The sequence below is a fragment of the Helobdella robusta genome, assembly GCF_000326865.2.
Source record: "Helobdella robusta unplaced genomic scaffold HELROscaffold_78, whole genome shotgun sequence".
In the NCBI taxonomy this organism is placed as follows: Eukaryota; Metazoa; Annelida; class Clitellata; order Rhynchobdellida; family Glossiphoniidae; genus Helobdella; species Helobdella robusta.
In genome coordinates, this window is record NW_008705446.1 from 539,600 (window position 1) to 552,681 (window position 13,082).

The 13,082-nt window shown below is 33.0% G+C and overlaps 1 protein-coding gene across 1 annotated transcript in view; it reads left to right on the forward strand.

The window, feature by feature from the left end:
• The window catches only part of HELRODRAFT_90208 (hypothetical protein), a gene marked incomplete at both ends in the record, with an annotated part of 98,069 nt that overhangs the window by 46,148 nt on the left and 38,839 nt on the right, over positions 1-13,082 (forward strand). The window contains one exon of the mRNA XM_009031712.1: positions 2,540-2,619. Coding sequence (XP_009029960.1) covers positions 2,540-2,619 — 80 coding nt within the window. The remainder of the gene's footprint in view (positions 1-2,539; positions 2,620-13,082) is intronic.

Below are 13,082 nucleotides of genomic sequence, written 5' to 3' on the forward strand. Positions count from 1 at the left end.
CTCTAAAAGTTAATATCATAGTTACCGTGAGATACGCTGGCTTAGATGGTTCCCCATTTTTTCATGTTGCGTTATTCACAGGATTGCAACTGCAATGACGAATGAAAAACTTATTTCAGACCCAATAAAATCCTTTCTTGTCTTTCAATACACTTACAACGCTACTACTATACATATCTAATGATTAGAATGTTGATGTTATACAAATTTAATGATTTATATAGAGAGAATCATAAACCTTTGTCGTATTCTCTTGTTTTCTGTTATTTTTTTATCTTTATCCGACACTTTAAAACTGACGACGCTAATGTTTGGTGTTTCAAAGTTGGGTTGGTCGCGAAACTTGGAATCACTTAGCGTAGAAGCCAAGCCACTTCCCCATATGACGTAAAACTTTGTATAAAGCATAAACAACTTCAGCAAAGGTAATTTATATTACACAAACAAACTTGTGTGCATTGAAGTATTTCATTGAAAATGAAATATAGCTCGTAAACGAAGTTTCAACTTTTACTGGTGTTTTTTAACAAAAACTCCAAATTTTTTATAATCTATTGGAATTTTGTTCAAGTTGAATAGTATATTGTATGCATCTGAAACTTTCACCATACTTTGCCCGTAACACCTATCATACCAGTAATTATTATTTAACTAATTATTATTTTTAATTTAATTATTAGCAATCAAAAAGCTAAATTTTATGAAATTTGTCTTTTTTAAATGTCACAACTTTCACTCATTTCATTTGAAATTTACTACCGTCGTCGTAAACACCCAACTCTTTCTCCCGATCACTTCAATCATAAACTTCAGCTTTCATCAACAAACAAGCCACTGTTTAACAAACTCGTCCGTCAGTAGCAACTGAAGTTCTCTCACGACCACCAGCAGGTACCACATCAAACTTTGCGAGTTGCTGTAGGTGTTGAACTTTGGCTGATAAAGAAATTTCCACAGTACCGATGTCTGAAACTTTTTTGAAGGATCTTGACCAAATGCTGAAGGCAGCACAAACAGGAGCTGATGATCAGAAGAAAGTACTTCAGCAGTAGCGATGCTGAATTCGGTCGTCACTACAAATGCATCGGCTGTAAAATTTGTGAGCGCGCACACACATACGGGTATTTTTCTCACGCAGGCATTGCACACACATAGCAATCACACACAACCTAACCTAACACAATCATGCAGTTTTTAATTAAACATTCGTTATTGCTCGTTCCTGCTGAACGCACACACACACACACATACTTGTATGTTTTTTTATTTGTTTGTTTGTTTGTTTGTTTGCTTATTACTTGCAGTTCATCTCTGGTTGTTTCGGCATAGATCTTTTCAATCTGTAAAGCAGTTTTGAGATCAAGAGAATAGATTGAGGAGTTCGCAAATAGAAGTGAAAAATTGGTTTGGTATAAACTTTTGTTGAGGAAACTTTTTTAACATCATTCAATCCCAGCCAATGTCAGAGAAGAAGAAATGGATACAAGTGTTTCTCGGTAATTAAACCATCACGGAATCTCGCGTTCAATTAGTTTCAATCTGATAGGAAGGTCGCAGCTGAAACTCTGACTTCAAGTCCAAATAGCCAGGGGAAGAATACAAAAACTATCTAAAGAACACTTGAATGAATATTTACTAATCCATTCATTTTTGTGCACATATGTTTATAATAAAATCAGTGAGATGTGGATTGAGAAGAGACTTATATTTATTCATAGAGACTTATATTTATTCATATATTTATATGTTTCATATATATATATATGTTTATATGTATATATATATACATATATGTGACATGGAACAATTAGTTTGCATGCTTGCTTCTTTACATTACCAATGCATATCACATGCAATCAATACAAAACTGCATACCTAATATACAGATCACGCCCATGTATATATAAAAATTTGCACATATATATATATATATATATATATATATATATATATATAGTGTTGTATGTAAGTTTATATATACTATACATTACATATTTATAAGCGAACAAGTTTATTATTGTTCATAAATATATAAACAATATATATGTATATACATACACTCATCATATAGGTGCATGTGTTTGCATGCCACAAATACATTTCAATTGTTACTATTTTGCTATTTTCAGGTTATTCCATTTTCTTTTGTTAACCGCCTTTCTCTCTCTCTCTCTCTCTCTCTCTCTCTCTACTACACCAAAATATATATATATATACATAAATATATATACATTCATATATATATATATATATATATATATATGAATGTATATATATTTATGTATATATATATAATCATATATATATATATGTATATATGAATGTATATAAATTTATGTATATATATATATATATTTAAACTCTTCAATGCAAATATTGATGAATATATACATTGCTCAAGACAACCATTATTCCATATGTTCATATATATTTAAACAAACAAACATATATACATACATACATACATACATACATACATACATACATACATACATACATACATACATACATACATACATACATACATACATACATACAGGTTGCGCCTTTGTGAAATATTCAAGCGCATCAGAGGCATTATCTGCTATCAATTCGTTACATGGGAGCCAAACCATGCCGGTTAGTTAGTTTCCTTTAAACTCGTGTATTCATTTCCTTGCTAGTTGTATCTTCGTTTGATATATAGATACATATATGTACGCTTGTATTGTATTTTGTACTTCACCTCACTTGGTACTTGTGTATTTTTAATATAGTTTATTACAACTTTCTAGAATTGAATAGATAAATATATATATGTGCACTAAGATCAAATGGTTTAAAATTATAGTACTTTGTTTTGTACTGGTCATTTAACTGCTTGGAGATATCAGATAGTTGCAGTTGGTACACTCCATTGAATTTTCTAATAAAGTTGCATTAAATATTTCGTGCGGTTATAACTTGCACTCTTTTGGTTCGTTGGTTCACTCGTGATGTTGTCAAAGGTCAGTTCTTTCGATACCTTTCTAAATTAAAAAAATTTCAATATTATCTTATAGTAGTAAAATTATTATTTAGCAGTAATTTAATTTGCGTTATCTATATACATACGTATTTATACTTTATAAATTTAAATGAATTTTATAAATTTGTTAGATCAAAATTTTTCACCAATTGCAAATTATTTAACGATGAAATTTGTTTTATTGTTGTTAATACCATGCATTTACATTGCACATTAACCTGAGGTAACATCTTTCAACAATATCCACATTAATAAACACAGCAAAGGCAGATACAAGCAATATAATTGTATTAAGATGTTTAAACATACACATCAATACAACATAAGTAAGTATACCATTGTATGAATGAACATTCTCCATGTTGTTTATGATACAATTTCCATCAATTAAACAACCACATTGAAGAAATCTCTTGTTAAGATTTTCTTGCTTTCTTTGAACGATGAAAGCTTCTGCAACTTTACAAAATATAAAATGTTGGGTCTTGAAATTTTTTAAACGTTTTATAAAAACGTGTGGCTTAGAGCTGTAGAGAAACATGATAAATGAAAAAATTAATATACAACGCACAAGATACAAAATCATTAGCCTGAAATTCAGCATTTAAAATAAGTTCTATCGCACTGAGTGAATCGAGCGGTTTGTTAGGACTGATGACATTAAAAGATGACATCATCAAAGCAACACATTTCTCATGTGACGTATTAACATCAAGACACCACTATGTGTGATCACAAATTAGCATAACATTGTTATGCACATTTACTAATTAACATAACATTTGTAATGATATATGATTACTAATTAACATAACATTATTAATGACGTGTGATTACTAATTAACATCACATTATTAATGACGTATGGTTCTTAATTAACATTACATTATTAATGACTTATGATTACTAATTAACATTACATGATTAACCATGATTACTAATTAACATTACATGATTAAGCATGATTACTAATTAACATTACATGATTAACCATGATTACTAATTAACATTACATGATTAACCATGATTACTAATTAACATTACATGATTAAGCATGATTACTAGTTAACATCACCATCACATCACGATCACTCTTTAGCATTTTATGCACGGTTGGTTCATGTACGTACGTTCAATGAATATACTTGTTGTAATGATGATAGATGTTATTGATTATGAGGAAGACAATGATGATGGTGATAATGCTAACAAGATGATGACGATGATGTTAACAAGATGACCATGATGACGTTAAAAGATGATGGTGATGATGTTATCAAGATGATGATGTTGATGATGATGATGATGGAGGTGGTGGGGAATGGTTATTAACGTCTAGAAGATATAAGCGAGTATCCCACAAAAATGCATACAATCGGATGAAAAATGAATTAATAAAAAAATAGCTAATTATGGGACAAAAAAAGCGAATTAATTAACGAGTGGTGAGGCCTGAATGGAACACTTGGTGGCAACCCAGCGGGGCAACTTGTGAGAAGGTGCACCCCTTTCCCATGCACCGTACTCACTCACTTCAGCCCGCACAGCATTTGATTTTTTACTTCAAACCCACCCAACTGCACTTTTCCTTTGAAGGTTATACAATTCAGAAATCGAAATTTATTAGAAATTTTTTCTATTCATTCTTGCAATCGTTGATTGGGAAGAGGAAGATGGGAAATTGAACGAACTTGAAGAGTTCAAACTTAATTGATTTGTTGTTGTGCGTGCGTGTGTTGTGCGTGTGTGTTGTGTGGCTGTGCATGAGTGTGATTTTTCATGTTGTTGTTGTGTGTGTATACTGCAATAAGTGGTTGAAGTTATGTGGCGTGATGTGTGTGTTGTTGTTTTGTTGTAGAATAATGAAATAGGCTTATGTAATTAGTAGCTCACATGTTGTATATTTATTGCTGCGAGTTCATTGTTGTGTGTTTGTTGTTGTGTGTTTGTTGTTGTGTGTTTGTTGTGTGTTTTTTGTCGTGTCGTTAACTGTTGTTGTGTGTTGTTGCGTGTTAATTCATCTTCTCTTGACTTGCTATTTGAACGTGCAACTTTCACGGTATTTGTCTGATTGGCGAAATTTTTGTGATGGACGAGTTCATCTTACTGATGGCACATGCAGAGTTTAAAGTTTATCAAAGTTATTATTATTATTATTATTATTACTATTCTTATTACTATTATTAAGTTAGTGGCTTATGGCTGGGATGAGAATGATTATGATATATTGATAATGATGATGCTGACGGTGATGACGTTTGTAGAGATTTAGAGATTCTTTTTTTTTTAGTTTTTTTTGTTGCTGTTGTTTTTATTGTTTTATTATTATTTTATTATTGTTCTTATTACATTTTCTAAACTAGATAGTGTTGCAGTTGTTTGTTGTGCTGTATGTCAGGCAAAGTAAAACACCATGAGATAGTTAGATGGTTAGTTACTTTGTGTCCTGGCTAGATTGGTGTGAATAGGACGATAATTTCGAATGAATATAAAGAATTGTGAATGTTGTAAGCGTCCAGCGTCATATCTGTATGAAAGTTTAAGTATGTGTTTGTATGTACTGTAAATATTATATATATAATATATTATATATATATATGTATATGTATTATATTATTAGAAGAAATATACTTATGTATTTGTTTGTATGTATATATGTATGTATGTGTGTATGTTTGTATGTATGTTTTTTACATATATTGACATGACATATTTATATATTATTTTTCTTTATTGAATAATCTGTATTGTTGTATTGTGTTGCATTGTAAAGCTCGGTGGATAACGAATGACATGACAGCACCGTATACCAACTTACCTTGCATTGTTTGCTACCAAACAAAAGTTCTCTGCCAGTCTGCTGTTTGTGATGTTATTTCATTGTTGTTATTTTTCTTTATTACGTGTTGTTGCTGCTATTTTTTGTTGTTCATTTTTATAGTCATTGTCTGTTTCTTCGCCTTATGCTCCCGTTAACGTTAAACAATTGCTGTGGTTCCGGCCTTAGCTCCTATCGTTCTCTTCTGTTTTAGATACTCGTTTTAAAACTTCCATGTATAGTTTAACGTTTAAATACCAAAAACTAAAAATACAAATTGTTGTAAATGAAGCGAATTTTGTCAACATGTAGCAGTAGATGATTGCAATAACTTTTGAGCTAGTGAGTTAGGTTGCCTTATTACACCCAAAGCTGTTGCTTTTCGTTGCATGTGTTTCGTTGTAGAATGAATGTTTTGTTGATGAGTCATGTTGCTATTGTGTTGCGTTGAAAAATGTGGCGTCTGATAGCGTGTTGTGTTGTGTTGCAATGTGTCTTGTGTGGTTTTGGGGAGGCAGCCCATAAAAGAAGCAATTAATATGACAGATCTTTGAGTTGGTTTTGTTTTCTGATTAGATGAGCCAGTTCGAACTTACAAAATAGGATGTTTTTATGTTTTTGATGTTTTGTTACACAATTACTGTAGAAATTGTTTAGTTTATGAATTTCTTATTGTTTAATTTCTTTCATAATATTTTCATTGTCGCATGATTTTTCATGAAGTCTTGTGACGTTGGTGACGATTTTGTTATCCTGAGCCATGCGTCGTCCCCTAACTTGTCCTAACTTTCTGAACTCGCCTGCACTATTTGGTGGCCAACAAAAGATTCAAAAGTGATGGCATTGTTAGTTGTTGCTATTGTTACTTCACTGCACCTAACATCTTATTATTTCGCTTGCCTCTGCTTAACAACTGCACTGGTCTACTCAAGCACACACATTTACACGCGCCTTTCTAGAATTTTATACGTACAATTTTATATACAAAGATAAATATTATATATATATGTGTGTGTGTGCGTGTGTGTGTGTGTGTAATAGTTTTAGAGCTAGAACAACACGTCTGCACCAAACCAATGCATGTGTGTGTTTGTTGTCTGTAATGTTTGTGTGGTTGTTTGTGGAGATGTTTGTTTGTTTGTGTGTGTGTGTGTTTCTATATATGCTTCCCAAAGCATATCTTTTTATTCATTTTTTATGGGCGAGGCGAGCATAAAACACAGCCCACTTTCGTTACGTGATGTTTTAATATTTTAAATTTTTTCACGGAATCCTTACTTAACTTTATCTCATTTTTACCTTCTATGGAGGGCTGCGGTTCGCCTGCCGCTGTCTGGTTCTTTCTGGATAATTTATTCCCTATGTTACTCCGTGTATGTAAAAAAATTTGATGAGGCAGAACAATGTTTTTATTTTTTAATGAACTATATATGCATGCAGATACACACACACACACATAGAGAAAGAGGGAGAGAAAAATTATGCTAGAGAGAAAAATTATGTTCTGGGTGTTATGTGATTTGGGTTATGATTTGTTTGTCGATCAGACGCTGATTTTGACAATGATTTTTTTTTTTTTGGTATAATGTTGCCTTTATTAATTTCTCGTAAAAAATTTAGTTTTGTTATATGTTTTATGATGGATGTTTATAGAGTTCCTCCGTGAAAATTGTAATAATGTAAATGAAAAAAAATATTAATGCAGATTAACAAAAAATGGCTGTTGTTATAATAACGTATGAAAATTGAATTACTCTTGGAGTAACTTTAGCATTGTTAGGTTCCGAATGTTGAGAGGTGATTCTGATAGGAATGATGAATGATGAGTTGTTGTTGTTGAAGGGACCAGCACACCTCATGGCTCGCTGGATTTAATTCATTAGAATCTGCCCGTAAGATTGATCGCATGTGGCCAATCCTATCGGTGGGTTTTTTTTTGTTCTGCAGCGATGCTTGCTATGCTTGCTTGTTGGCTGGCTGGCTGGCTGGCTAATATTTATTGAAAAACTGTGGATGTGTTTAAACTACAAATTTGCAAATAAAAAAATTAAAAACTTTTTGTATACTTATCAAAAATATACACAAGTGTTATCAAACATGAATAGATTATTGAATGAGAAACGCAGGCATACACCACACAGATAACTTCATTCATGCAAACCTTATTGTAAACATTAACAGAACACAAACTCGATCTTAACCTGCATGTACAAACAAGAGGAACGTATAGTTATACATACGTACACACCACAATAAACTACTAACACGCCAACAACATTCGGAGCATTCAAATGATTTCGCTTTAAGAAGAACGTTCAGCTTAATTGCTTTTTTTATCGCTTTTCCAAAGTGGAAATTCTTGTGAAAGCTGTTGTTGTACGTTTGTTGTGTGCCGTGAAATTTTCAAGCGTACATTTCATTTGTGAACATGTAACTTAACATGTCTGTATTCTGAATTTTCTACGAGGTTTGGTTATTTAGAATTTGATAGACTAGGTAGACTGCTACTACAAAATATTCATATCCAGTTCAAATTATTATCGAATTTGAATCTTAAAACAAATTTTATGTGAAAATTTTTCAAAGTTCCAGCTGCGTGTGATTAATTTGTTGGAAAACTTACTTTGATTTTGGCTGTTCACATTCTTCCAAATTGCTTTTTCATATTTCTCTGGTAACATCAATTAAAAATATTCACATAAAAACGATCATTCAAACTCTACATGAGTTATCCGTGCATCTAATTTCTAGGATTTCTGCAAAGAATGTTAGCCAAATAATATCTATCTAAATATTTTATCATATTTTTGAAATGCAAAACTGTAAAAAAGTTTTGCATCTGTATATGAATCTGTCTAGCGAATGTTTATATGGAAGAAACAAATTTTCGATTTCAGAATAACTCTGCAGTAACAGAATGAGATTTGATTTTCTTGCAGATATAAAAAAGTTTCAAATATGTTTTCAGGTAATGCTGAACTTCTGTGATGAAGGATGATGGTGTTTTCATGATTTCTTCATTTAAGCTGCGGGTTGCATGCTGAAAATTATTTTATCTCTTCGGAGGTGTTATCTCGTCAGAAAGAAAGTAAAAAAACCTTGGGAGCTAATGCACGAAAAGTTGCAACATATTTGTGTATCAAGGATATCAAGGATATCACATAACACGCGCGCGTTTGTATATTTCATATGCGTACTTACATATGCTGCGTGTGTTTGATACGACTGAAGCAAGCGCAAAAGAGAGAATTACCTTAATAATATATATAATATATATATATATATATGTGTATGCGTGTGTATATGTGTGCGTGTGTATATGTGTGCGTGTGTATATGTGTGCGTGTGTATATGTGTGCGTGTGTATATGTGTGCGTGCGTGTGTATATGTGTGCGTGCGTGTGTGTGTGTTCTTTATTTAATCCAATGTTATATACAAATAGGATTGGAAAGCATGTATTTGTGTAATAATAATTCATTTTATCTGCTCCTGTTGTATTCAGCCAAAAAAAAATTAAAAGAGATTTTTGCCGTTGTTCTGTATGCGTCTGCGTTGCATTAAAATAGCATCATGGTGGTTACTGCTAGACTGGGATGCAATGCTGATTGCTGAGTCACGTCTCTAGTACAGACTGCATGAAATTGTGTAGTGTAAGTAGATTGTGCATTAGATGAGGTTTTTCTATCCGTTGGGGGAAATCGATTTTTAAATTTTCTTATTGACTATTCTCAAGATAAAATGTTTAAATTTATAGCTTCGTGAGCACTGTTTGTGTGTGTGTGTGTGTGTGTGTGTGTGTGTGTGTGTGTGTGTGTGTGTGTGTGTGTGTGTGTGTACAACAATCATCGAATTTATTATCGATATAGTATAGGATATGTAGGATATGTATTGCCAAAGCAAGCGCCAGCCACAAAGCAAATATGAAGGATCATCGTGGTGGTCTGAGTGGCCACTTCACCATCCTCTCATGCTTGCAAGCATACAAAACAATTGCACGATGGAAGCCCGGATCACAAACATTTCATACAACACTGCATCTTCTGCATCTATACATGCTCAAACTCTGGCTTCTGTTATATGGTTTGCACGTTTATCTTCTAATGTTTTGTTAGTCCGATGTATTTGCTAACTTTTGTGAACAAGTAAATTTTATTTTTTGAAAAAAGCTATTTAACTATATAAGCATAAATTTTTTGAATTGGAAAATATCACATATAGTAGTTAAGATTATGTAGGTAGAAAAGCTAAAGGTACGAAGGTGTTTGTTTACTCAGCTGCTCGTTTCATGCAAGTGTAGTCATGTGACGACGGTTTCGTGGTCATGTGATGATGGTTCGGTGATCACGTGATGATGGTTCAATGGTCACGTGATGATGGTTCGGTGGTCATGTGACGATGGTTTGGTGGTCATGTGATGATGGTTCGGTGATCACGTGATGATGGTTCGGTGATCACGTGATGATGGTTCAATGGTCACGTGATGATGGTTCGGTGATCACGTGATGATGGTTCGGTGATCATGTGATGATGATTTGGTGATCACGTGATGACGGTATGGTCACGTGATGTTGTTTGATATAAAGTCCACCATGAACATTTTGTGTTAAAATTTCATCAGGACTTTATTTAAATTCATTCAGTTATTTCCCCATCTGTTCACGAATGCCATAGACTTTCTGCTTCGTGTTATATCAACACGTCTGCACCAGCGCAATACATGTGTCTGTCTGTGGATCTCTGTCTGATACGCTCAACGCTCATGCCCAAGCGTCCATTTGTTTGTTTTCTTCTCTTTTTAGTTAGACCATTTTGGTTTTGTGAGTTTTCTTGTGTTCCATGTCAGTCAAATTGTAATTTCAATCATTTTACGACTCAACATCTATGAGTTTTGCGAAATTTGCAAAAAGTTAACTAGTAATACTCCAGTATCTAAGTGCAAGGTACACATTTTTACAGTTTTAAATATCTACCCATAGTTCTTTTCGTTTATAACTCTATTTTATTACTTGTATCTTCAGTTCTTTTCGAAATTTATTTCTGTCAACATTTCAACAGGCCCGTTCAAAAAATTATCGATTTATTGGTTTACCCATTAGTAGATTGATTAGACCAAACATTGCTTAAAATTTTTAAAATTATTAGTTTAAATGTCTAAATTTATTTTTCATTCCATCGATCATTTATTTATACACACATTATTTTACTTCTCCATACACACACAATCAATCGTTCAATCAATCATTCATTCATTCATTCATTCATTCATTCATTCATTCATTCATTCATTCATTCATTCATTCATTCATTTATTTTACTTTCTCACTCATCTTTACAATTGGTGACAGTTGAGTTAATTCATATCATTCCGGCTTATTTGTACATGTGCTGAAGAGGTTGTGCTACTCTTGCCAAAACTTCTTCTCACTCACTGTAGCTTCTGTTACTAAAACTTCTGTTACTGCTACTAATGTTGTATCAGTATTACTGCTAATTTAAATTACAATTCTGTAGACCAAAACTCTGTCGAATGTGTTGTGGTGACTTGCAAGTTTGAAACGAAACATGAGAAATAAGTGTTATGATAATTAGAAAATATTGGTTACATTAAATAAAGAGTATTAGTTAGGTATTTTTACAAGAATACTGCTACTAAGAGCCATTATGCAGTTAATACTTCTGAAATTAAAAATGTATCGAGCGTTTTTGTTGTGGCTGCTACTACAATAGGGTTAACCATTACTACTACTACATCTCACTGGTAAGACTAACAAAACTTCCTCTCTATTGCATGCGTGCCCAGACGTGCTATCAATGATTATGGAAATTTTAAAACGACTAAGCTGACGATATTCATGGTGATGATGAAAATTCGCTAACTGGGATGATGCTGATGATAGTGGTGTTGTTGTTGTTGTTGATGATGGTGATGCTGTTGTTGTTGATGTTGTTGATGTTGTTGTTGTTGATGTTGTTGTTGTTGATAATGTTGATGTTGTAGTTGTTAATAATGTTGATAATGTTGATGTTGTTGATAATGTTGATGTTGTTGTTGATAATACTGATGATGATGATAGTAACAACTTTTTGAGTATTTCGATTCCTTCTTTAACTTATGATAATACTCAAACCAGTGACAATGGTGTTTGAAAAGCAATGCTGAAAGGTAATATTGCTTGAAATTACTATTAAAATAATGATGCAAAGGACTGAAATAATGAAACGATGAAGATGATGATGATGATGAGGTGGATGACGATGAAGATGAAGATGATGACGATGATGATGATGATGATGATGATGACGATGAAGATGATGAGGAGGAGGATGACGATGATGATGAAGATGATGATGATGACGATGAAGATGATGAGGAGGAGGATGACGATGATGATGAAGATGATGATGAGGAGGATGACGATGATGATGATGACCACATGAAATAATGTTTCCCAGATTGCCGATAAAATCCTGGAAGCAGAACAGCCCGCTTATGACGGGCCACCATGCCTCCATTAAATTTTCAACAGAGCATTTAAAATTTTTTATTTTTTTACTTTTTTTTGACGTAATCACTCAATAGACATGCGACATTCACACACCACACACACACACAAACAAGAACACACAAATAAACTGGACATACAAACGAACACAAACAAACAAACTGGCATACAGCAGTTTTTTGGAAAAGACACACCTGATACATGTGTGCATGTGCTATGAATGTCATGGTTTTATTGATAATGCAGTAAAACAAATAAAAATAGGTAAATGTATGTGAGATCTCTACACCCTAACACTTACACGCAAACAAACACACTCACAAAAACACACGCACACATACACACACACACACACACAGAACCTCACACACCTACACACATGCACCACTTGTAAAAATATTTACATAATCGTTAACGAACACACCCACAAAGTCCCATTTGCATGAATACAAATATGCACACCGTCACAACGTACAACACACGCACATACACACACACATATACTTACAAACACACACTCATACACACATATAACAACAAGCAAACACACGCACTCATACACACATATAATAACAAGCAGGCAGACACACGTATACTAAATAACAAGCAAACACACATACGCTACAAACAAGCAAACACACGCAAACATATACACACACACACGCAAACAAACACTCACACACACACACACACACACACACACACGTAAATAAGTCCCATTGAAATATTTTTAAAATGCATATTGATCATTTG